Source organism: Thrips palmi, unplaced genomic scaffold, assembly GCF_012932325.1.
Source record: "Thrips palmi isolate BJ-2018 unplaced genomic scaffold, TpBJ-2018v1 HiC_scaffold_8, whole genome shotgun sequence".
Taxonomy (NCBI): domain Eukaryota; kingdom Metazoa; phylum Arthropoda; class Insecta; order Thysanoptera; family Thripidae; genus Thrips; species Thrips palmi.
The window spans coordinates 9,394,933-9,419,435 of record NW_023144635.1 but is presented as its reverse complement, the minus strand read 5'-3'; the positions used below and the strand labels follow the sequence as shown (position 1 = coordinate 9,419,435).

Here is a 24,503-nt window from a genome sequence, read left to right as displayed (position 1 = left end):
CGTCGAGTGGCGCGACGACGCGGCGGCCCTGCGGCGGTCTGGGGGCGTCGCGGCGCGGGGCTGCGAGCGCGGGGGAGGCCAGGACACGACTGTGGCTGCTGTGGCCCTGGCGGCTGGCGGCGGCAGCGAGCGGCGGGCCGGACGCCGGCAGCGCATCGCCGGCAGGGCGGCAGGGCCTACCCCCGCGCCGTGCCGTCCCCGCCCCCTGGGGAGGGGGGGGGGAAGCTGAGAAGGGGTGGGGCGAGGGAAGGGGTGCGCAAAAGTGGACCCGTTCGCCGTGCGGAATTTCGCCAGACTCGGCGGCTGGGAAGGCTGAAGCCACCCATCGCCGTCATCGGGATGGACGACCGTGTACGCAGAGCGCGCAGAGGAGAGGACTGTAACCATTTATTACCGCACTCGCGTCGGTTCGGAGAGGCCCCGGCCTCTGGAGTGGCCCCAAAAGCAGGCGCTGCTCTTGAGGAGTGGAGCATGGCACCCAGGTCAGGTCGGGAGCAACAGGCACGGCACTCCGCCTGAGGGTACACTGCTAACCCATCCAGGTGTGTGACTGAGACAGTCTCATATTATTTGGCGCGAACCAATATGTCTCCCGCTTCCAACTGTGAGCCATGTTTGCCCCTTGCCTGCAAGTACGCATGTGACACCGTTTGTCTCTCACTTGCTGCCAAGGGTTTCCTGTGCTTCAACGACACGGTTCCCACGCTTGCAAGTGTGAGACAAACCGTGTCTCACACATGTCAGTGTGACGCCATGTTGGTTCACGCCGTAGAGTGTGAGGCTGTCCGACGTTTGGATTTGCAGTGTAGGCTACATGTGTAAGTGAATTGCTTTTAGCCTTTTATTGTCCTCTTTAAATTTAGTGATTATAATTTTGAAAATTTTGTTTTTGGAAGAAGGAATGGAAAATTAAAAATGTAATGTAAATCACAGACTTGTTTATTGTATCATGTTACACTAATAACATTTTTTGAGAATTATTAAAATAATTATCTCTGATCACTGAAATTTATTGATAACCAATAGTAAATACTATGACAGTCTTATTGCTTTTTAGTAACTTCACTTCTGCAAATTACAGAAATTCTTCTACCTTTAGGCACAATCACACTTTTAAATTTGGAATCGGCTTGTTTCAATATCTCATGGGTGTAGTCGTATCGTGCGGAATCCCTAGAACACATAAATGACAGTCAAACTTACAGGTATTCCAAACTAGAAAAATGTCAGAAAGAATGTGATCGACTGCAGTACACACCTCATGATATACAAGGATCTTTGCTTGAGTATTACATCTACAATCTTCGAACTATCTTTCTCATGGACTAGGCGCATCACACTATCTGAGAGAAGGCTCAAACCTGCTATTGTATCACCACAGAACTAGAAAAACAAGTTTTAAAATTAGTACGAGGCTGCATAACATAATTTACGAGACACTTAAAGTCATATACAGAAAGTGAACGTTTTGAAACTTACTTTGACGCTATCAATGTGTGGCTTGATGTAGCCATCAGCTGAGAGATCAAGAACATGAACATGTCGCAGTTGTGGTTTTCCCGCTGGAAACGCTGCTTGGCGCACCTTGTCTAAAATCAGCATACTTGGTTGGGTCCAATGAAGCCGTTCTGTTTCTCGGAACCCATGAATAGCCTGTCAACATGATTCAGAAAGACGTTTAATAACCATCAAGTCACAAATTTTTGAGAGCGCATCACTTGTATGTGTAGGCAGGAGGAACAAAACTTACATTATCCCAATGATCATATTCATAGTGGAGTCGTGACATGTATGGCTCAATTTCATCAAATATAACTTTTTCCTCAGTTTCTGATAAAAAGTTTTCAAACACAACCATGTCTTTGTAAAGCAATTGACATTCTTCGGCCTTCATGTTATTGCTGCACGTCATGTAAAAGGGCACTTCCAAAGTGGTTTTCATTTCATTTTGACTGCCACTTAAGAGCCTTCTGTTTGTAGCACCAATTTTAGCATTTTCCAACAAGATTTTGATCTGTTTTGGTTGTGAAATAAGCGCTTTTAACCTCAAAAGTTTAGTCAGTGACATTATCCTACTTTAACTTATGAAACGAGGTCAGCGACTGAACCAATGTCTTCGTCAATAACGAGAATGAGGTTGAAAGTTGAAGATGTTCACTGACAATGACAACCACATGAGCAATCCAAATACGAAAGCGGAAAGAGTTTGAGAATTTGAGTCTTCTGCTGTGCCCCTGGTCCCCCCCCACCTTATACGCACGGTGCGCCTCGCCTGCAAATAAGCCTCTGTTTGCAGGATCCTTGGCAGCGGGAAACAGGCTAGCCATTTGAATCCCATCACGACCCTTTACCCCCGTTGCCTCGGGTAATGATTCCGACACACGCGCGGGCTGAAATCACAATCATTTTGATCCGTGAGGCATGCGGAGCGGGGCGAAGGGAAGGACGCGCGGGGAGCGAACACCTGGAGCGCCGTGCTACGAGAGGGCGGGCCACACGCAGACACTCACGCGCGTTGGGTGGCCTACCCGCGCGGCGCGCGCTGGTCTCAGAGGGAAGCCCCACTTACACTGTATTCCGATTCCGCTGCGCGCTTTTGTGGCTCTGTCTCTCTCGCTCCCCTCCGGCACTCGTCATGAGAGCGAGAGAGACAGAGCGAGGAGTGCGGGCAGGGGAATCGGACTTCTGCACAGCTGCAGTCGATGGCCAATTGCGTTCCGAACCAAGGCGGCCGAGAAGCAAGCCGTGTCAAGGGTCCGGGGCACTCAAACCGACAAACGAACAGTGCTCCGTCGATCTCTCTCTCTCCTCCGTGCAGAACGACCGCGCGAGTGGGAGAGAGACAGGGCGGCGAGCGCGGTGCCCTTCGACGCGGAGGGCCGCAACGAAAGCTACAACGCCCAAAGCGGAGTGCAGCAGTGCAGTGGGCCGGCCGGCGAACGACCGCCGCGTGCTTGGGTGCAGAGCTATGCGACACTGAGCCGCTTTAAGTGGGTTTTAACCACCAACGCGCAGCGCGAGGCGCGATGCAAGTGCGTATAGCATGTATACGCAGCGGCAGCGGCATGGCACGGCGTGCCGCAGTTACGAGAGCGCCGCACCGCACCGCCAGCAAGCCGCCAGTGCTGCGCGGTGCTGGCAATGGAACCATGGAACGGAGCTGCCAACCCAGCGGGCGTCATCGCCTTGCGGCAAAATTGCGCGCCGCGTGCCGCGCGCCGCGTGCGTACCCACGCCGCGCTCACGCGAGGACCTCGTGGTGGCTCAGGGGGTGCTCGGGGTGCTCCGGGACCGCGGCCGCCAAGTGCATTCCCCCTCCCCTCCCCTCACGCCCCCCGTGCCGAGATTAGACGACTCCTTTGTTTAGTCAGCGTTCCGTTCCGCGGCGTTCGGCCGATCGAGCACTCAGCAGAGCGACTCTGAGTCGTTGTCGTCGCTCTGCCTCTGCCGCACTCGTGGGGCGTCCTGTATAGGAGCGAGAGAGGCAGCAGAGCGACGGCGACGACTCTCGGAATCAGTCTGCTGCAGGCAACCCGATAAGGATACGCCAAGCTTTGATGCCGAGGGGAGGGAGGGTGAGATGAGTTGGGATTGCCACACCCATGCTGCGTTCAGAATGCGTTCACGCTGCGTTCCGCGTGGTGGAACGCGAGGAGACCGTTTTAGAGAGCATAATTTTACTACTGTCGCTGGCGCTGAAACCATACTCGCGACGACAACCCCAAGGCTCGCGTCGTCCGCTGCGGTGCGGGGATCCCGCGGACCAGCCTTCGTTCTGCGACACTTCGATGGCAGTTCTCTTTCTCTCACACACACGCACACACACTCACGTGCACACGGACTCGGCCGGAGTGCGCCCAGCAGCGCGCCCAAGCGTCTCGCGCCCAGCCCGGCCCAGCGCAGAACAAGGTGGTTATTAGTGACGTTAGCGGAGCATTTCGCCACAACCGCGAGCCGCCAGTGCGCGTACGAACACACACACACACACAACTATACACGCACGCACACGCACGCCCTCAGACACTGGACGGGCTTCTCGTTTTGTTTTGCTGGCAAGGTGTCGCAGGTCGGCGATGGTCCAGAGTGACAGTGCTGGGCGGCTGGGCGTAACCGTGGGGAGGTGGAGATGGCCGTGAGGCAAGAGGCGCGTGCCAGTGGCCTTCGCCTTGCTTCGCCTTCGCCGTGATAACAGGCGAGGCACAGCCAAGGCAGCAGCCAAGGCATGCGGGGCACTCGCCAATCGCGCCGTCGCACAGTGGGCCAGAAGCCGGTGGAGGCGGTCAAAACTCTAGACTCGTTTCGGAGCTCCAGGGTCGCTAATTGGGACTCGAACCGAACGTGTGACCCCACCAATGGATTGCTCTCCGAATCAGGAATCCATTGGTGGGGTCACACTTTCGGTTCGAGTACTGTTAGCGACTCTGGAGCTCAAAACGCGTCTAGAGTTTTGACCGCCTCCACCGGTCTCCTGGCCCACTGTGCGTCGCCTTGCTACTTGCTCTTGCCCCGCTGCCAGTGATACCGCACACCAGTGTGCCCGGGTTTCGAAACCAAACATTGGCTTTCGCAAGACGTGCACTGGACGTACAACGTAAAGTCCCTGCGACCTACGTCCCAGCTTCGTGGCGCTATGCGGCGCGGCACGCAGTAGCGCTGTAGCCGCCCCGGCGCCACCGACCACGCGCGCCCCACCCCGCCCGCCCGCCCGCCCCGCCCCCCCGCCCGCCCCGCCCCGCCCCGCCCCGCCCCGCACGCAACGGGACGCTATCTGTCAGGCCATCGCACAGCATTAACACGCCCAGGAATGCAAATGCAACAGTTAACAGACGACATCCAGAGCCGACATTGTAGAGAGAGGCGGCGAGCCGGAGACGCTATAGCCGAGTCAAGCCAGCCTCGCTGCCGCCCGTCCTCCCCGAACACCGTCCCGCCGCGCTCGCCTGCGTCGCGGTGGCCTACCTCCGAGGCGTTCTTGGGGTTGGCCTTGGTTGGCCTCGACCCGCGGGGAGGAGACTTCAGGCGGCCGCTGCGCTGCGCCCGAACCTATGTAGCTCATCTTACTGCCTAAACTTCTGGCTAGTCCAAACACTCTTATCTCAAATGTGCCCTGCATCGGATAGGCCTATGCAATGAGCGTCCTGGAGCAGTGGCACCGCAAAGTTGGCCAAACTGAAGACGCATGCCAGAATTCTGTTTCCACAATGTGTCTCCTCCGTTCCTCCGACAAGGCTGTCTAGTGTAACGTCTCCTCCGGAGCCCAGCCCAGGCCTAGCCCTTCTCTCCCCACGGGCGTGCAGGCCCCGCGCAGTCCTACAATATCGGTGGCCGGCGACCCCATCTGCGAGTCTGCGAGGAACACAGAACACGGAGAAGCACTTGTCGCCAGCCTTGCTCCCGCGCGCGCGCACTGCACTGCAGGCTGCCGGTGGTATTGGCCGTGCACCGCTACACCGCTACACGTACTTGACTGGATGCCAGGTGCGCTGTGGGCGCGTGGCGCGTTGTGCAGGAACACGGCCAGGGCGGCCACGCGGCCACGCCCAGGGCGAAGGCGCCTCTCGACCCTCGGCCCCAGGGCGCGGACCGCGCACAGTGGGCCAGAAGACTGGTGGAGGCGGCCGAAACTCTCGACGCGTTTTGAGCTCCAGAGTCGCTAAACAGGACTCGAACCAAACGCGTGACCCCACCAATGGATTCCTCGTTCGGAGAGTAATCCATTGGTGGGGTCACACGTTCGGTTTGAGTCCCATTTAGTGACTCTGGAGCTCAAAACGCGTCCGGGGTTTTGACCGCCTCCACCGGCCTTCTGGCCCACTGTGCCGCGGTCGTCGGCGCACTCAGCTCGTGCAGAGTGCGGGGCGGCGGGGCGGCCAGGATGGCCTGCTCTGTGCTCTGGGCGCAACGCGGCGGCCCGCGCGCGCCGGCAGCCCGGGCAGGATGCACCCGGCGTTTCGATAGCTGCTCAAACGCCGGCCGGGGTCTAATGGAGCGACGCTCACTGGGTCAGCGGGGCACTGCAGTACACTATACTTTAGCTGTAGTGTGCTTCAGTTATGGAGCCCTTTCGAAGCGAATCTCTCGACGCGGCTGCTGCCATCCCGGCGTCCTTGGCCTTGCAAAGAAGAGGGCGGCCGTGCTGGACGAGGAAGGAGGCGACGACGGCCCCACCCCGCCCGAGGCGACCCGCGGAGGCCAGGGGCAGCCGTGGGGAGGGACGCCGCGACACCTGTCTCGCTGTCTGCCTCGCACCGCGGCGACATTAGTTCTGCGGGGAGCTGGTCAGTCCCATTCCACTCATTCCGCACGACGGCCGCGTCGCTCTGTCCCTCTCGCGGCCCTGGCCGTGAGTGCGAGAGGGACCGAGCGACGCGGCCGTTTTCGGAGCCGGCCTGCAGGGGCGCGTGCCGCCAGCGTGCCGCCAGCGTGCCGCCGGCCAATGGCAGGCCGGCGCGCAGTGCGGCCAACGCCGCGGCCGTTCGTCCAGGCTGCGCCATGCATGCTGCGCCACCCCAGGCTGCGCCCAGTGCAGCCAACGGCAGCCAATCGCGGCGCCCCGGCGTGGAATGCCCACTCGGCCAGCGCGGCGCGGTCCGCCGGCACGCCGGCCAGCGCACTTTCAGCCACTTTGATATATAAACTCGGCGCGGCGCGTCTCCACGACATCATCGCTCCGTCGGCCGTCAAAGTCGCACCGCGCCGCACCCACACCCCAACATGATCGGCAAGCTGGTGAGTGCAGTGTTGTCGGTGTGTCCTGCCCGCCCCGATGACGGGCCAAGTTCAAAAGCCCCGCGGCCCGCTTCGGAACCGCTTCTGCCTGGTTCGGTCGCGCGGTTCACTGGAGTCCCTCTCAAGTTCACGCAGTGCCCTCGCGTCCCTGCCCCGAGGCGGGTGATTCTCCCCTCACCGCTGAGAGAAGCACCTCCGCGAACCCTTCAGTCTCGAATGCAGAGGCAAAGTTGCATCATCTTCCACAGTCTTGGTCAATCCAAAGTTATCCGGGCGCGGCGGTGCACTGTTGCAGTGAAAGGCGAAGGCGAGGCGTAAACGGAGCGACGGCCTCAAACCGCTCGCGGCCAAAACTTTTCGGTTCGCGGCAAAAGACTTGGCTGAGCTGCAAAAGCCAAAAGAGGTTGGGCCGGTTTGTGAAATGGCACCAAGAGCGAATGATCCAAGCGTCCAAAACATAATTGAGTAAAGCTAAAGCTTCTCGGTGAGCCTTGTGATTTTTAAAAATCTTTTTCTAGTGTAATGTCGAGTAATTCACTCTTCCCGTGGTCGATCATCAGTCCTCATAAACCAAGCCGTGCCTCCGCTTCCTCGCGCCCCGCCCCGCCCCGCCCCGCCCCGCCTTGCCGCAGGACGCGTGCCAAGTGCGGCGGTAAATATTTCGCACCTGATGAAACATGATAATTGGCCGCCGCGGCGCCGTAATCACGCGGGGCTCTGCAAAACGGCTCACTTTGCCAGTGTGCGTACTGCGGACTGATTCAGAGACTCGTTTTCGTCGCTCTGTCTCTCTTGCATCTACACGGGATGCCCCTTGAGTACGAGAGAGACAGCGCGATGAAAACGACTCTCGGAATCATAGTCTGCTGCGTATACTATTGAGTATAGTGCTGGCTTGTTGCGCCACCGGGCGGGCTGGACCTTCGCGTCTTTGTCGCAAGGCTTGGCCCGGCTTGCCGCGGCCGGACCCTCGCTAGCAGACTCATTCCGAGAGTCGTTTTCGTCCCTCTGTCCCTCTCGCACTCATGGGGCGTCCCGTATAGGTGCGCGATAGAGACAGAGCGACGAAAACGACTCCCGGAATGAGTCTTCGCGTCTTTGTCGCAAGGCTTGCCGCGGCTGGACCCTGGCCTTGGGTGCAGAAAGATGAGCCGCGAGCCGCGACACTCGATGCGCCCCCGCCGTCATTGTGGCCCGCGCCACGCCGCGCCACGCCACGCCGCGCCACGCCACGCCACGCCACGCCCATTCAAATCGGCGGAGAGATTAGCGGAGATTATCGGCAATGGCGATCCGGAAGCGCGAGGCACGCGACGGCGAGGCAGGTGGCTGATGTCCCACGCCGTCGTCGTCACGGCGGTCCCGTCTTGTCGTCGGCCCGGGATGGAATGGCCACTTGCCACGGTGTGATCGTGATGCATTTACCGCGCGCCGCGCGCCAGCCGGCCGTTCGATTTGAATCGCGACTACATTAATCGAGGAGCGCGCGCGAAGTGACGCAGTGACGCCCCTGTCATGATTGGCTGCGCTGCTGCGCTGTGTGGGCTGCTGCCGAACAGTGTCTCGCGGCGCTCTGTCTCTCTCGAACCCCTATGCGGCGCGCCCCGTGAGTGCGAGAGAAGGAAGAGCACTCCGTTCGCGCCATGCGCACCGCGCTGCACCGCCCGCAGCGCAGCGACTCCCGAGTCCCGGCAGAGGCACAAGGACGACATCCCCTGTCGCGCTGTCGCCCGCATCAGAGTGCAGCGAGTGCAGTGTGGCAGTGCCCATTCCGCGGCCCGCGGGGCTTATATCATCGGCGCTGGCGCGATCGGGGCGGGGCGGGGCAGGGCGGGGCCGCCGCCGCAGAGGAGACCTCAACGGCAGAGAGGCACAAGAGTTGCAAGACGATCCGGTGCAGCGGTCGCAGAAGGCGATCAGCTCGTCGCAGAGCAGGGCGGGGAGCTGTCAGTGGCAAGGACTTGGAAAGGATAACTGAGGCGACTTGCAAGGCTGCGTTTTTTGTAGGGAGGGGCGTCGCACAGTGGGCCAGAAGACCGGTGGTTGCGCTCAAAACTCTCCTCGAGTTTAGAGCTCTAGAGTCGCTAAACAGGACGCGAACCGAACGTGTGACCCCACCAATGGATTCCTCTTTGGGAGAGCAATCCATTGGTGGGGTCACACGTTCGGTTCGAGTCCTGTTTAGCGACTCTGGAGCTCAATACGCGTCCGGGGTTCTGACCGCCTCCACCGGTCTTCTGGCCCACTGTGGGTCGGTGCGCTTGCCCTTGTCATCACCGTTCTCGTCCCTTGTGCAGGTGGCCCTGAGCGCGCTGGTGGCCGTGGCCTCGGCCAGCCTGGCGGCGGACCGCTACCCCGCCGGCCTGAACCCCGCGCTGTGCCCCAACTACCCGCACTGCGACAACCTGCTGCTGGCGCTGCACGGCAACGGCCTGGGCGTGCCCGTGGCGCCGCAGCCCACCGTGTGGGGCGGCAGGGAGTACCCCGCGGGGGTGTCGCCGGCCGCCTGCCCCAACTACCCCTACTGCAACACGGGGGCCGTGGCCGTGGCCCCGCTGCCCGGCTGGGCGCAGCGCGAGTACCCCGCCGGCGTGTCGCCCGCCGCCTGCCCCAACTACCCCTACTGCCACTGAACGCCGCCCCCGCCCGCGCCACGGTCTTGGCCTTGACCAGCTCGAGGCGTCGTGCAGGCCTGCCGCCTGCAGGCGCCAGGCGGTCGCTCAGGAGGTCGGGTCGGATTGGCACTTCTCGACGGGCCACTGCTTCGTCCGGGTGCTCTGCCGCGCGGTGCCGCCGTCAAGGCCGTCAAGGCCGTCAAGGCCGCCGCCGCCGCCCGCCCCGTCGATCGAACCCGCGGACTTCACGGATGAGAGCTGCGACATCGGGCCCGAACCAGACGACTCGCCTGCAGCCAAGTCGCCACTTTATTTTATTGTAAAGTAAAAATAAAGAACCGAGTGCTCAGGTGTCTACTTTGTTGCCGTTTTCATTACATGGCGCGTCCCTACGAGACGCATCTGCTATGCTCTACCCGCTCCACCCATCCAACAATAGACCAATCGTTATAAAACATAATATTTCGAAGCGAGTCTCGATAAACCAGAAATGACGTGCATACTTCTTTCAGTGCTCTTGACCGAGCAAGTAATACAAAGAAAGATAGATAGCCGATGTCAGTTTCCAATCCAAGGCTTAAATAAAGCGCGCTTGCAGCTTAGCCAACATAAGGACACCCACTACGAATTTCATCAGAACCTATTATTATCGGTTCTCGAAGAAAAAAACGTGAATCGTATTTATTTTTTTGTCAGAAAGACCATATTTCCTTCCTCAGCTTGGTTATTACACATGAATCAGAAAAAAGAGGCATGAAAGAGGCGTCATTAAAGTCATTTGTTGGTACCACTGACTTCGCACCTGCAACAAACGTTGCCAACCCATCAAAAATATTCTGATCGGTTATTCACACGTGTGAGAACATTACTGGTCATGAAAGTACTGTCCATACTTTGATATTACTTCCTCTGTGGTACTGAAAAAGCAGTTAGGGTATTAAGTTTGCAAATCCTCAATCGTTTGCAAGGCTTCTTACGGGGTTCTGGTGGTATATGAACAATACTAAAGCCGGTAAAAATTTATTTGAGGTGGATGAGGAAAATTCTGTCAATCTATTTCCATATTCCCACTAAAATATCTTTTTAAAAGTTAATGGTTTATTATCCCAGTGGTTCGGTTTTTTTTTGCATACGTATTTCTACATCCTCTACATCTGACGCATCGGGTAGCAGAAGCTAGCAGACGCTACAATAAAAAACAAATGAAGTTGTTTTCGCTCGCTGTCAAACAAACAACAACGTCAAACGAAAATCAATGATACGCGTGTTGAATGCAACAATCTAATTTATCCTTGACAGTTTGTAGGTATAGAATCGATTACGAGTCTGCTGAACCTCGCACAAGAGCGGCATCTTGAAACTTCATCCTGACAATGGTACTTATTTCTAATGCGATGAATGAAATCTCTTTCTAGACGTCTGCTGTGCATGCCAGCAGTCCCAATGTCTTAGTTTTCTTCTGAATTTGTGGGACTTGTTATGTGCCTTCTTATTGTGTTTTCTTTACAATCATTTCTTTTAGGGTCTTTTGGCAATCCTCAGGAAATTGAAATCGTCCCCTGACAAGGAATTACGTTTGCTATTGTTGGGATTGGACAATGCAGGAAAAACAACCCTTCTGAAGAGCCTTGCATCAGAAGATATAGCTCACATAACTCCTACCCAAGGGTTTAACATAAAATCAGTTCAATCTGAAGGTTTCCGTTTGAATGTTTGGGACATAGGAGGTCAAAGAAAGATAAGACCCTACTGGCGAAACTACTTTGAAAACACAGATGTTCTTGTGAGTAGTCTTTTATTCATGCAATATGTTCTTTCAAATTCTTGTCTCCCTAGGGATTCAAAAAACAATTTCAAAGTACCATTTTAAAGACCATTTTGAATTTTTAGATTTATGTAATTGACTCTGCTGATCGGAAGCGACTGGAAGAAACTGGACAAGAACTGGAGGAACTGCTGTCAGAGCCAGCCATGTCGGGGGTGCCTCTTCTGGTCTATGCCAACAAGCAGGATCTTTTGCATGCAGCACCTGCCTCTGAGATAGCCACTGGTCTTGGTTTGCACACAATCAAAGACAGGCCATGGCAGATTCAAGCCTGTTCGGCCACAGCTGGAGAAGGAATCAAGGTATCAAATGAACACTACCTTGACTTGTGTGGTCCCGGACTATTATGAACCAACTTTTCACAACCTATTTCATCCTCATTTCAGGACGGTATGGAGTGGATCAGCAAAACAGTAAAGAAGAAGTAGTCTGCTCCAGATCATAAGTGTGAAGTTAAATGCAACATTTCACTTTCTTTTTTAATTTTATGAGTTAAAGAATCCTTTGATCAAGACATAATTATTGTGATGCCTATTCCGTCCACTGTAGATGTTAATTAATTGTGATTCTAAGCTTATAAAATTGTATCTTATTTATTTATCTTTTAAAAGTGGCCTCATATTACGTATTAAATATGAAGCACAGTTTTTAAATCAATGAGTGTGCACTTATGTACAAAGATTAATTTGTTGTGTGATATGCACCAGTTTGCTGTGATTTCTTTCTTGATCTCTTTTTTTCTCCCTTCATTTTTGTTTAATCTAAGTTGCACAAATGTTTGTCAATTATCTAGTCAGTGATCATGATGTAGTGAATTATCAGAATTTTATGAACCAATTTTGATTTGAAAATGCAAAATGTTTATTTATAAGAGTCTGCTAAGAGTCTATCATTGTTCCAACTTTTCAAGTTGTCACAGTTACTGAAAGGGGTGATTTGTTTGTACCACAATTCTGGGAAGTGGAAATAAGCAAATCCAAAACTAACTAACTAACAGTTTATTCTTTCTCAAAATAATCAAGGCATAATTTTTATCATAGTTTCATTGGCCTACAAAATAAATAACAGTATGATACAAAGGTAAGTTTTAATGTAAAACAGTACCTATTTACCTAGCAACATGGATCGATTTCCAGGAAGAAGAGTTCCACATGCACTGCCAATGCATCACATGTTAATTAATGCTGGACTTGGAACAATCCAATAATCCCACATAGAAAAGATGATTTTTTTTGTAAGTACTGAAGGTAAACAGTTTTTTACTGTTACTCATTCAATAGTAAAAGAATGCTCAATACCTGTGATGTCTTCAATCTTGCTTCATTGTAAAATTGAAAGTAATTCAAAACTTTTGCAAAAACTATGAGATCCACAGTATTTAGATTTGCTGAGCAATAAGAGCATGTATTTTCAGCCAAGTAAATAAATGAAAGAAAAGGTATAAATATTTTCTTTTTCCACAAGCAAGAAGAAGAAATGAGCCCTTCACATGAATGTAATGGCTAAATCACTCGCAATGGAACTCCCTCCAAAATGCTCTCTCAAATTAATTCAAAAAGATTAGTTAGAAATTTCTACCATTATGAGAACATGAGACCCTTTGCAGAAGCATGAGTGACTAAGACAGTGGCAGCCTGCTGACATTCTAAGTAAATGCGAGCTTCTTTCATCCAATCAATTGCAATAGACTTGGATGCTCCATCAAGAAGATTCATATATCTTAATGCTTGAGCAAGGTCACCTCGGTCCACCCAAAATCTGAAGAAAAGGAAGCATGAGCACAAGGCAAATTCGTCAAAATGAAATCTGCTGACTATTCAAGCAAATATGAACTACTTTCATGCTTACCTAGCTCTGGATAGGAGGTCATAGTTGGTCAAGAGTTCATGGGCTGTGGGTTTATCCTCCAGTTCTTCCTGGGTTATGAGTTCAGAATCGCTCCACATTAATTTACTCTGAACCCATGAGAGCAAGTATAACGGGAGAACTCCTCCATCTTCAGGCACAGCAGCTAAAGTACGAGCGGCCTTTTCAACCTAGACAGGAGTATTTGAAGAGTCAGATTCTGTCATTTCATAAATATAAATGGATGGATGCAAGGTCACAGACAGATTGTAATGTAATATATGGATCAAACACAAGTCTTACTTTTAAGAAGCGTTCTCTTAACACCCTAAGAGGATAAACTCCCCTAGTAGACACCTCTGAGGGCAATGATTTTAGAACAGTTTTAACTAGTTCATCTGATTCTGAAAAAAAAAATTAAGAGAAGAGAATTAAAAAACAACACACACTTCAAGTCAGAATAAACTGCTGATAACACAAACAAGTCATACCGGCAATTTTTTGGATGGAGTTGACTTCATTAGCCAGAGGCTGAGGTCCTTTTGGTGACTGTAAGTTTCTGTAAAGTATTTGACAAGCTGTCCATAAATCTTGAGCCTCTTGTGCAGACTTGTCCACTTTCACAAAATCTGTGAAATAAACCCAGGGAGATGCACATTAGGAGATAGACTTCCACAACAGCCACAAGTGACTAAAAATTTGAGGCTGAAACTAAACAAACCTTGAAGACCTTGATGTATTCCTCTCATACGACCCAACAAAGCAGCTAAAAGCATCTGATACTTAGCATTTTCTTCAGTCAGAACCTTGCCAAGTTCTCGGCGGTGACTACGTTCAATCTCCATTTCTCTTAACTTGATTGAGTCACGCAAATGATCAGCCTGAACTTCTGTTTGAATACGGAGCTGCTTCCGAATTTCTTGCTCACAAGCAGCACGAAGTTCCATTGACTGAAAAAGATAAAAACAAAGAATGTCATAATATAATCTGAAATCCCAAATATGATTAAAATTAAATCTCATTATAAGCTATACCTTTCTCTGATATTTCAAATCTAATTCCCTTCGTTCGTTTGCTAGCTCGACTTCAACAGCTGCTGAGACCAGGGCAGAGGAGTCGTTAGCAGCAGTTGACTTTGCGATCGCATCTCTTAGCTTTTTATCTGCATTAATCTAAACAAAACAAGTAAGATCATACACATTTAAAAGAAGAAAAAAAAACAAAAGAAAATATAAACTTAATAAGGAAAGAAACAGGTTTATTATGGACTTTGTTACTGAAGCCTGGACCACACTGCATAGCCTGGCTGAGATAACCTACCTCCAGTTTAGCCAGCTCTTTTTGGAAGTACTGCACATTGATGTAGGAGTACAATACAAACTGCCCAATTTCATCAGACATGGCTGTGAAATTTTTATCATCAAGGTTGAGTCCTGGAAAGAGAACCTCCAGCTCATCCTACATGCAAGGAAAAATCAAAAGTAAGGTGAGGAGAGACAAAAATAATTAAATTTAACAGGATTACATATGCATTATATCATTAACTTACTTGCCAATATTTACGGGCTTCCTGAACCCTTGACCACAAGCCTTTGGTGACACTCGTATTGAACTTTTCATTCTCTGTCTCTTGACATGCTTTCTCAATATCAGCTTTCATTCTTTTGATATTTCTTTCAAGATGTTCTTTGACTGAAGCGGGTGCCTCAAGCTCCCCAGATGACAGCAGCTTTTCTACTTCCTGCATCTTCACTCTGATTGTAACAACAGAATCAAAGACTCAGTAAGTTATTTTAACTTTTTATGTTCATACTTGTTGATTAAGTTAACTTACTGGGCATTTTTGGCATTTTCTTCAGCACTTGTTAAAAGCTGCTCACAATTTTTTGATTTTTCTTTTAGATTAGACCACAATTCTGGTTGCAATCGATTCAAGTCACTCGTCACCAATTCTTGCACAAATCTTGCTTGCTCTACACAGAATCACAAGGGGTTTCCTTATTAGTACTAAGGCAGTTCATTGATGCTTACTTACATACTAACAGCCTCTTACCTCTGATTGCATTAATTGCTTTCCCATATGTTTCTACTGCAACAGTGGTACTTTTCGTGATTTCCCTCTCTAAATCTGCTACTTTGGTAGGGGTAACAGCTTTGGGAACCTCAGACTTTGTTTCCTGCTTTTTCGGTTTGTCAATAGTTGTAACTAAAAATGGAACACAAGGGAAAAAAATATCATTAACATAGGTGCACAAAAAAAATTTCTTACATTTTTTTTCTCTTACTTGACTGCACATTATCATGAGGGGCTAATACACGTATTTCTTTCCAGGGTTTTTCGGGTGGATCACTAGGGTCGGACTCAGGGGGAATTTCACCATCAAGGAGAGGGGTAATGGCTGATCTAGGAGCTGGACCAAAGGACGGACAAAATAGGATATTGGAGATGATGGTGGTGATCAAGGGACAACAAACACTAGCATTTTTTTTTCTACAGAATTTGTCAGTGACACTAAAATGGTATGCACCCAAGGAGAAGAGTAGTAATCAAGCACAAAAATATGATTTACCTGTATATGGTACAACTTCTTTTTTCTCTACAGGAGGTATGTTTACTTTCGTTATTGGTTGAGAGTTGTCAGAAGAAAACCAACCTCCAAACCTATACATGTAAAATGGTAATCAGGCATTGCTTATTGCATACTTGTACATTTGACACAAGGCTTAAAGTACAGAGCCATTCAAACATTAAAATGCATACCAATCCTGAATGCTTGTTAAGAAATTGTCAATCCTTTCGGAGATAGTTTGGTCTTCTTGAAAGAGAATGTTAATGGCATCACTGGAGTAAGGAACTTGGGTATTCAGCCACTCCCTGAAGTCCGGATCAAATTTGGCATATGACATAGTGGCTCCTGTTACAACTGCTAGTCCTGTCAGAGTTTTAAGGAGGCCAAACCTGAAAATTTTACAATTGAGAGTATGAATTGAGTTGAGATGTAGACACGCGCTGACATCAAATATCAATTTTAAATTTGCTTACCCTCGTTTTTTGGATTGACCAGAAGAAGAGCTGTGTCTGATCGATGTTGTTTGTCTGCATGGTTTGTTGAGGATGCTGAGCTGCAACTGTGAATGAGACAAAAATTTAAGCCAAATTTGAGATTTAAGCCCGACAAAACATTAAGAACGTAACAACTGAAAGAGGTGACAGGTGAGACAGCAATAACTACTCTACTTTCAAACACATTAAAATGACTGTCAAATCGAATTTTGCGGTAGATAACAATAAAACTTCATTTAAAAGTGGATCTGTCCTCAGAAAGTCACTTTAAACAGGTTATGTGACCCATGGACAACAGTGTCAGGGGCACATGATAAACACGGCACTCCGAACATTTGCTCACCTCCAGCTGCCGATATCGCGAAAATTTTGAAGCGCTCCGCAGCATTGTAAATCTTTATCCTTGCCGAAAAATGTTCCAAAATAAGCGTTATCCTTCTGTTTGTGTGGAGGAGAGGAGTGCGGGCAGAGAAGAGGTCGTCGTAAACGTCATGAGCAAGCAGCCCATTCACAAGGCCGCGACAGGTAGTCAAACAAAAACAAACGTCCAAGTGTGACTCTCGCAGAATGTCGAAAAAGTCCGATTATATCGTGACAATGGGACCATAAATATTGGTACTCACCAATGGAAAAGGCACTCCATAGACTAGCATGATTTTCCTCTTCAGAAGACACAAATCGTAAGTAACCACTATGGGAATGACATTAAATAACATTTGTTAACCTCTAACACATTCCTCTGTCAAATTGGCGAACTTCTGCAATTCATTTTGGTTTAATTTTGTCTGCTTTTTTGCTTGTTTAGCATGATTCCTATTTATTTGAAATCTTGTAGTCCATTTGTTTTGGAGCAAACTCTTACGTTCATGAGGTACTTGTCCCTGTTGCTCTATTAAAGTTTTTGTTTCTTCTTCACAGATGAATTTATTATTTTGGGGATGTTTTGGGTTGGGCCTCATCCTCTTTGTACCCCTATTTGGAATAATTTGGCTTATTTCCATTGGTATCCTCTTTTTCGTGTTTTGTTTAGGGTAAGTAGTTTTCTTATGGTCATTTCCCTTAAATTGTTTAACTTGAACAAAACTTGTTGCACCTTTTGTTGCTGCTTAGGGGGTTCACTGTTTTACATTGGAAACATGGACCAACGGATGATGTGGACAGTGAGGGAAGGCCAGTTATCAGCGAAAAGAAAACAGGTCTTTCCAAGGTAAAAGTTTGCATCTGTATTAACAGACCCTTTCAGTTGTCGCCTAGTGAAGAACACAAGTAATCAAAAAGCCAGGAACCAGTAGGTACTTTCCTAGTTTTGATTACTCTTGTTGGTCACTTGGCAACGACTGTAAGGGTCTATTGAAGTAAATTTGAAGAGTTTTTAAAATGCAAATCTGTAAGACATTTAAGTTCTGGAACTTTTCTAGGTTGTTCAGCGTTTGCAACCTCCTCCTACCTATAAACTTGACAAAAGACTCACAGGATCTCAACTCATTGATGAAAGTCTTCAAGAGATCCTGGGTTACATTATACGGGATCAGGTTGAACCATGGTATGATCGAGTAAGTGCTCATCCGCAGTTCCCACATCAAGTTCGTGCCACCGCTCAACAAGTCATTGTGAGCTTTTCCAACAGGTAGGTTGAAAAAATAAATCCTATGTTTCTTATGTGTTGGAGAACTATTAAAAGTTAGCCACGTAGTGAACAAGGCTTTGTTTTAAATAATGCTTCATACTTCTCATACTTCAGGGTGAAAGAGGTAGATTGGATACAGTACCTCACCACTAAGCTTGTAGATGATGCTGCTTCCCATCTAAGACTCTACAGACAAGCACGGAGCCGAATGAAACACCCACCGGCTCCAACTTCTTACCATCCGAGTCATAGCAGGCAGGCTAGTGGATCAAAATTTGATACTAAACAAGGAGGAAAGGTAGGTTCAAAGTAATCAAGTGTAGTATATTTCATGCATGTGAGTTCCTTTCTGTGCTCATTGCTCTGATATGTCCTCCGGACCAGGATACTTCACCAATGCACAGCAGTGCTGCGCTTTCAGCACACCTACTCCCACCAGGGTCCAGTAAACACCAGGCACAGTCTCAATCGTTAGGGTCTGCTGTGTCTGCATCGAATGCAGGTGGACCCTCATCACCCTCTATTCCTGTTGATTTGGAAACAGCTTTCTTTGACTTGGAAGTTACAATGGAAGATAATCTATTGTGTCGTGATTTAGTGTGTACTGAAAGAGATCAAGAGAAACGTAGGTTTAACTTATGTGTCTTTTTTTTTTGTTCTATGGTGATTACATGTTGAAACTGATCTTATTGCTTGTTTCAGAATATTTACGAGACATTGCAGAAATATTGCTATTCTTGCTCTTACCTGAAGATGACTTTCACTGCAAAACTTTGAGATTTCTAGTCCGGGAGCTGTTTGTTGAAGTAATCATCCTGCCACTATTAGATTTATTTTCTGATCCTGATTATATCAATCAAACTATAATATGGCTTGTGAGTATCAACTCTGTTCTAAATATTTAAGTGTCTTAAAACCTTTTCCATCAATCTTACTTAATTTTGATCACTTGCAGTGTCGAGACATGCCAACAAGTGATGTATTCTTGACAGTCTTAAGAGTAACTGACAACTTAGACGAGTTACATGCTACGAGGGAGCTATTGGAGAAGGAAATTGCTCAAGTGGTATGTCTGATGGTATCTTTTCAGTTTATCACCACTTTATGGATACTGACTGAACTATCTATGTGTGTAAATTCATGTTTTCAGAGATCTCGTGATTCTGGAGGAGAGGATGACACATGGGTCAAACAGCAGCTTAGCAGTCTTTTATATGTTCGTAAAGTTGTAGATATTCGGTTGGCTCGGCTTCAAGAGGGATCAGAAACAGATTCTGTTGGCAAGTAGACTTTCTCTGTCTCGTCTGTTTCACAACCACTCTGTCACACACAAATTGTTTTAAATTGATGAGTTACTTTTTTTCATTTCAGGATTACCTGCACATGTGGATTGGAATAAGCTTCTTGCACCGGGTGCCAATAAATTATTCTCCTTACCACTTGATGTTGTCCTGAAAAACAACATTGCACTTTCATATTTTATTGAGTACATGTCTAACATTGATGCTCAAGCATATCTTTTCTTTTACTTAAATGTAGAAGGTAGAGTCCTCATGCTACATGATATTAACATACAGTTACATATCCTGACATTATCTTACTTCCTTCCTTCCTTTTTCTAGGTTGGAGAGTTTCTGCTGAACACCAGGTCTCTGATATGGAGTTGCAGAAATTGAATGCAAACTCAAATAACAGTAACATTGACACCAATAATTCAATTACCCTTGATAATATGAAAGAAGCAGCTTACAGCATCTATGAGCAGTATCTCTCTGAAAAAGTAATAATAACTGAACTGTAATAATTGAAATAATAATGGTTTCATCTTCTCTAACCAACCACAATTGATTTCAGGCTTCACCTCGGTTGAAACTAGATGAGACAGTTGTGAAACATCTCCTATTTAGAATTCGAACTGAAATTGTTAATGAAACTTGGTTCGATGAAATTCAAAATAATGTGTTTGAAAAGCTTCAGGTAATGAATTCATCAATATAAAATATTGCCTCATCTTGCACTGGCATCACATAGTGAATATTTGATTGAATTGCCACTCTCCTTTTGTTGCAGAATGAAGATAAATTTTTACCAGGCTTCCGGAGAAGTATTGGTTATGTCAAACTGTTAGCAGAGCTAGATCTCTTGAAAGAGAGTTGGTCGCGCAGTGATGAGGATGATATAGACTATCCAGTTTCTGCAGATGAAATGAGTCTCTCTGACAATATCAGCCTCAGTTCTCTTGATGCACTTGATGCCACTCAAGGTAGGGCCTGACAAATTGCAGTTTTTATTTGAATTTTATTTTTGCACCAGCTTCATGTAAATTTCCGAAATTTCTATTTAGCCTGTGGTCCTGTGATAGAGGGCTCACAATTGGCTGCCGAGTTATCTCAGCTAAACTCTAAACAATCACCCAACCCTCCTGCTGCTGACCCAAAGAAGACACAAAATGGTCCTTTTGCTTTAACGGCTGAAATCATTGGAACAGGTGATTAGACATGTGGTAAACTGATGATTTTTTGGTGTCTGCAAAATGTTTGTATTGAGTTTATCTTGGTATTTTCTTTTAGGGCTACTAAATGACCATGGAAAATCGTATGGCATCTATGCTGTGTCAGTGTGTAAAAGTTATGAAAGTGGGTTTCAAGACAAGTGGCATATATACAGACGGTACTCAGATTTTTATGACCTTCATCAGAAAATTAAGGAGAAGGTATTGAAGTGGATTTATTGAAAACATACGTTATACCTGTGCATTAAATGCATTTCATAATGTTGATAAAGCAAAACCTTTATGGGTATGAGAGAGTTAACACTTTTCTTTTTTCTCAGTACATTGACCTTGCCAAGCTGACTTTTCCTGGCAAGAAAACTTTTCACAACATGGATCGTGCAGTTTTGGAAAAACGCATGAAAATGCTCAACAACTATCTTCAGATCATAGTGCAACCCGGAGTTTTATCATCTCATATAGGTTTGGTGCAACTCCTACTATCATTTTTTGAACCAGGAGAGTATGACAAAGGGGTAACTGGAGGCCAAATATCTCGAACGGTAATGCCAACTACGCTTATAAATGTCCCAATTTCTTCTTTGAAACCTATTTAACTAATGTTATCAAATTTCTGTTAACTAGTTTGACACACTGGTAAATCCTTTGAAGTCTTCAGTACGCACAGTAGGGCAGGCTGTACGATCAATGCCAGATAATTTACTGAGCACAGTTGATGGGGTCATGGATGGTCTGACTAAAGTTTTCCAAACCAAGCCTAATGTGTCAAAGGTTGATGAGGATTCAATGAAAGTTGGTGCATCTTTAGATCAAGAGGTATGTATATAAACTAATTTATACCATCTTATTTTTGATTCTCAGCTTTTTTTTTCCATGTTGTGTTTAATTAATATTACTTATTTCAATTAAAATTTCAGACGGATGACAACATTCCTCTAAGAATCATGCTGCTCTTAATGGATGAAGTATTTGATTTGAAATCAAGAAATCAGTGGCTTCGACGCAGGATTGTTACCTTACTCCGTCAAATTATTCGAACGATGTTTGGTGATATTGTTAATAGGAGAATAATTGACTATGTTGCTCTGATGACTAGTCCAGAGCAGGTTGCAGACTACCTTTGTGCTTTCAAGTAAGTTTTTTTTCCTTTTTAAAATAAAAAATGTGTAGAATTTGTTAGTTGAATTTTAAGCCTGGGAGGTTGCTAATGGATTTTCTCTGTCCCTAGACATGCTCTTTGGCCCAATGGAATGAAGGCTGAACCTCGACAGGCTCGTGATGAAGCTACTCGCATGAGAACACGAGTTGCTGCAAAAGTTGCTCTTCTATGTAGTTTGTCAGGTAAGCTATCATATGTAAGCTTGTTATATTTTCTAGAGATGAAGTTCGTGGAGTCACTTAAATTAATTTGTGTGTCCTTTTATGTTGTCAGATGAGTTTAAACACGTTATTGGTAATGAAACAATGCGCAGAGGACTTTTAAGAGTATTTGAGATGTTCCAGCACCCTGTCTTGAACCGAAGACTTGTTTATGTTCTTCTTGAGGGCTATTTAGTGACAATGTTCCCTCAACATAACTTAGACAGCACATTCCGGAAGTTACACTCTCGATCTTCCCGAGTAAGAGATGACTTCAAAACATCTCAAAGATCTAAGCAAGATCTTTTGAGATAAACTTTTTAGTGTGGATTGGAATTACTTCCTCACACTTTGTTACTTAGTAAATTTTCATTTCAATGCAGGCAGAGATGTAAAATAAATTACCAAATAACTGGCTAATGTAGAAATGCCCCGCGTCCATTTACTAGTCAAGTGAAAATGGTGCAGTGTGTTGTCTCCTCTTTGTTACTTTTTCTTTTTGGCACTATGCATAGTACTCATAGTATTAACTGAGACTAGCTACTTTGATGTGTTAGTTGTATTGCTCATTTTAGTTGATATTAAATGTTTTGCTGTCTCTTATTGATTTGCTTGTATGATAAGTTTAAATTCAAAGCCAATCAGTGTTCATAAGAAAAATGTGCATCACAATTGTATTGGTTTGTCATTGTGGTGAACTAAAATGTATGTGATTTTGAGCAGCTGTGTTTATCGTAGAAGCATTGTTTGGATGAATTTTCCTCTTCAAAAGAAAGTGCTAGTTTGCTGTTCCAAATGTGCACAATGACTGTTATTTTTGTAATCATTATTTACATTTATTAAGACCAGGTCAAAACTGTTGTAAGGAGGCTTTTTATGTTCTTGTTTTGTTGAGAGTTATATGCTGATTTCCATGGTCGCTGTCACATTAAGATGTTAATCTCAACCAGTTTTATTTTTCTCTATTTTTGTTTTTCAAATGGACACAACTCAAGATAGAATGCGTAGCCAACAAATGAAAACATGCAGCAGATAGTAGGTATGTAATGACTAAAGTGCCAATGTAATAAGTGATTGTGATGCAATGAAAGGAAGGGGTATGGTTTCAACCCATACTTCCCCCTGTCTTTAATGCCAAAAGATTATTCTTTAAAAGAAAATACGTAAAATACAAAAATAATGGATTTAATGATATTAGTATGAAATGTCCCACCATAACTTTGGGACTGACATGAGCAATACAATAAAATTCTTTGCAATCAGTGAAGCCTAGTAGATAGTTTAGACCAAGCATTGTTAGCTGCATTTGGGCTCTTTGCTAGAAGTTAGGAAATCTGTCTTGAAAGTTAAACTACTGTAGATAAGAATTCTATCTTGAAACATAAACTACTGTAGATTTTTAGAGAGATACTTAATGAACTACTTGTTTGCATTGGAGACTTGTGAGCACATGTGATCTTGTAATCTAGTAATCTCATACCTTTTACTATCTGGCAGTATGTACGTAGTTTGGGCATGCACATATTGTAGAGGGATAGAATATTAGCTTATTTTTATTTGGTGTATTTTAATATCTTTTTGAACCTATGGTTAGGTCTTTGTTTTCTTTTCCCTCTTTATCCCCCCTCCCCCTTTAAAAAAACTAAGAATCCCTTCTGAGATTTTTAGTTGCATTTATTCCGTTAGTTCTCTGCTGCAGGCACTGATTTTTGGGAGAAAGCAAAACTATGCCATTTTGAGTTTGTTTTATGTAAACCTTGGACCATATTTTTATGAATTTTGTCTATGCTTTAATAGGAGTCATAAGTCAGGCTTTATTGATTGATTCTTTTTCACTCTTGAGAGGAACCGTTGGGATTTATGAGAAAACAATCACAAAGCCTTTAAATTATGAATCACTGGTTCCAAACTGAACATTCTTGTAGATTCTAGTCAAAACCTCTGAATTCCCTGTGAAATCCCTAAAAATTCATTCAAGGCTCTAAGGAAAAGGGGATGTTGAAGTTACTCAGTAATTCAATCAATTTTGGTTGGTTTTATTGACCCTTCTGATTCTAAAATGATGGAGGCTGCATTATGATTTAGCAATGATTTGAAGGCCTAAACATTGTTTATTAAGTAAAGAATTTCAGCCATATATTTTTGGAATGATGTAATATAAATATGACTATTGTGCATGAAAATGATAAGAGCTTTGAGGTGGTTATTTAATTCAAATGTAATTTGAAACTGGGGAAAAAAGTCTTTAGTAGTAATCTATTGTTGGATGCAGTTCCTACCATTCTCTTGTACTGGTGTGGGCTTGTCAATTAGTAATATGAGTGACATATCGACTTTGACATGCTAACAACCTGCATACTAAGTGGGAACAAGTGAAATGACAACAGTCTTACTTCTCTTTATATTTTTACTACAAACTGTGGGTTACTTTCTTTACTCTGTTCAAAATAATTGTTTTTTGACCAACTTTCAACCATAGAATGAGGTAAATACTTTGATGATGCCCGTTCTTGTTTGAACCTTGTTTTGCAATTTCACAGTATACTACTCTGTATGTAGGATTTGGATTTCTTTGCTCAGGTATCAGTGTAATGGAGATTAAAAAAAAGGGAATGTACTGGGTGCAATGATGGTTTTCCTTTCATTTCTCTTCTGTGGGTTTTTGTTAAATATGCCCAGAAGGGGCACAGCATGAAATAAGCAAAACGGCATACTCTCGTGTGTGAAAGTTGATCTACTGCATTTCAGAATGTGATATTATATTTTATTGTTTGCTAATTTTATTATTAAAGTTTATTGCTATGAGAAAATTTTTGGTGTGTTTGATTTGTTGCCTTGCTAGAAAACACTAAGCACAGATAATAAAATTAAGATTTATTTCTAGTTCAACACTGACATTACACTTCGCTCCACTCTGACTAGAAGTG

General features: G+C 46.3%; 5 protein-coding genes across 5 annotated transcripts; 3 read left to right on the top strand and 2 right to left on the bottom strand.

Annotated features, from left to right (window-relative positions):
- Positions 1–921: 921 nt before the first annotated feature.
- On the bottom strand, positions 922–2,262 carry LOC117653525 (alpha-ketoglutarate-dependent dioxygenase alkB homolog 7, mitochondrial). The gene is made up of 4 exons (XM_034399260.1): positions 1,751–2,262; positions 1,480–1,653; positions 1,259–1,383; positions 922–1,173 (listed from the first exon to the last, which is right to left on the bottom strand). Exons 1-4 carry the CDS (start codon positions 2,066–2,068, stop codon positions 1,044–1,046), a joined length of 747 nt encoding a protein of 248 aa, XP_034255151.1. The 5' UTR covers positions 2,069–2,262; the 3' UTR covers positions 922–1,043.
- Positions 2,263–6,598: 4,336 nt separating this feature from the next.
- LOC117653531 (cuticle protein 1-like) lies at positions 6,599–9,701 on the top strand. Its single transcript, XM_034399269.1, has 2 exons — positions 6,599–6,729; positions 9,027–9,701. The coding sequence occupies exons 1-2, from the start codon at positions 6,715–6,717 to the stop codon at positions 9,360–9,362; spliced, it is 351 nt and encodes a 116-aa protein (XP_034255160.1). The 5' UTR covers positions 6,599–6,714; the 3' UTR covers positions 9,363–9,701.
- Positions 9,702–10,368: 667 nt separating this feature from the next.
- Positions 10,369–12,355, top strand: LOC117653528 (ADP-ribosylation factor-like protein 3). Its single transcript, XM_034399262.1, has 4 exons — positions 10,369–10,720; positions 10,867–11,127; positions 11,235–11,471; positions 11,556–12,355. Exons 1-4 carry the CDS (start codon positions 10,718–10,720, stop codon positions 11,595–11,597), a joined length of 543 nt encoding a protein of 180 aa, XP_034255153.1. The 5' UTR covers positions 10,369–10,717; the 3' UTR covers positions 11,598–12,355.
- On the bottom strand, positions 12,153–16,579 carry LOC117653517 (MICOS complex subunit Mic60). The gene is made up of 14 exons (XM_034399244.1): positions 16,422–16,579; positions 16,058–16,143; positions 15,776–15,973; positions 15,585–15,676; positions 15,068–15,220; positions 14,849–14,987; positions 14,564–14,768; positions 14,335–14,472; positions 14,049–14,186; positions 13,736–13,964; positions 13,506–13,643; positions 13,318–13,418; positions 13,018–13,205; positions 12,153–12,927 (listed from the first exon to the last, which is right to left on the bottom strand). The coding sequence occupies exons 1-14, from the start codon at positions 16,464–16,466 to the stop codon at positions 12,750–12,752; spliced, it is 2,028 nt and encodes a 675-aa protein (XP_034255135.1). The 5' UTR covers positions 16,467–16,579; the 3' UTR covers positions 12,153–12,749.
- A 20-nt stretch (positions 16,580–16,599) lies between these two features.
- LOC117653514 (sorting nexin-13) lies at positions 16,600–24,386 on the top strand. The gene is made up of 20 exons (XM_034399237.1): positions 16,600–16,758; positions 16,997–17,109; positions 17,189–17,285; positions 17,497–17,705; positions 17,820–18,003; positions 18,090–18,330; positions 18,408–18,580; positions 18,661–18,771; positions 18,856–18,985; positions 19,077–19,247; positions 19,328–19,485; positions 19,560–19,682; positions 19,776–19,968; positions 20,050–20,193; positions 20,276–20,418; positions 20,538–20,759; positions 20,842–21,033; positions 21,135–21,349; positions 21,446–21,558; positions 21,650–24,386. Exons 2-20 carry the CDS (start codon positions 16,997–16,999, stop codon positions 21,889–21,891), a joined length of 3,174 nt encoding a protein of 1,057 aa, XP_034255128.1. The 5' UTR covers positions 16,600–16,758; the 3' UTR covers positions 21,892–24,386.
- Positions 24,387–24,503: the final 117 nt, after the last annotated feature.

Bases quoted from the DNA above. Each gene is read 5' to 3' on its own strand.
- LOC117653525 (XM_034399260.1), bottom strand. From the start codon at position 2,068: ATGTCACTGACTAAACTTTTGAGGTTAAAAGCGCTTATTTCACAACCA. The intron at 1,654-1,750 runs GTAAGTTTTGTT...TCATGTTGACAG, and splicing joins AATATGATCATTGGGATAAT to GCTATTCATGGGTTCCGAGA. The intron at 1,174-1,258 runs GTGTGTACTGCA...TATGTGTTCTAG, and splicing joins AGATCCTTGTATATCATGAG to GGATTCCGCACGATACGACT.
- LOC117653528 (XM_034399262.1), top strand. The intron at 11,128-11,234 runs GTGAGTAGTCTT...TTGAATTTTTAG, and splicing joins TTGAAAACACAGATGTTCTT to ATTTATGTAATTGACTCTGC. The intron at 11,472-11,555 runs GTATCAAATGAA...TCCTCATTTCAG, and splicing joins CAGCTGGAGAAGGAATCAAG to GACGGTATGGAGTGGATCAG.
- LOC117653517 (XM_034399244.1), bottom strand. From the start codon at position 16,466: ATGCTGCGGAGCGCTTCAAAATTTTCGCGATATCGGCAGCTGGAG. The intron at 16,144-16,421 runs GTGAGCAAATGT...TCTCATTCACAG, and splicing joins CGCGATATCGGCAGCTGGAG to TTGCAGCTCAGCATCCTCAA. The intron at 14,988-15,067 runs GTAAGAGGCTGT...GATTCTGTGTAG, and splicing joins AGCAATTAATGCAATCAGAG to AGCAAGCAAGATTTGTGCAA.
- LOC117653514 (XM_034399237.1), top strand. From the start codon at position 16,997: ATGAATTTATTATTTTGGGGATGTTTTGGGTTGGGCCTCATCCTCTTT. The intron at 18,004-18,089 runs GTAGGTTCAAAG...CCTCCGGACCAG, and splicing joins ATACTAAACAAGGAGGAAAG to GATACTTCACCAATGCACAG. The intron at 20,419-20,537 runs GTATTGAAGTGG...CTTTTTTCTCAG, and splicing joins ATCAGAAAATTAAGGAGAAG to TACATTGACCTTGCCAAGCT.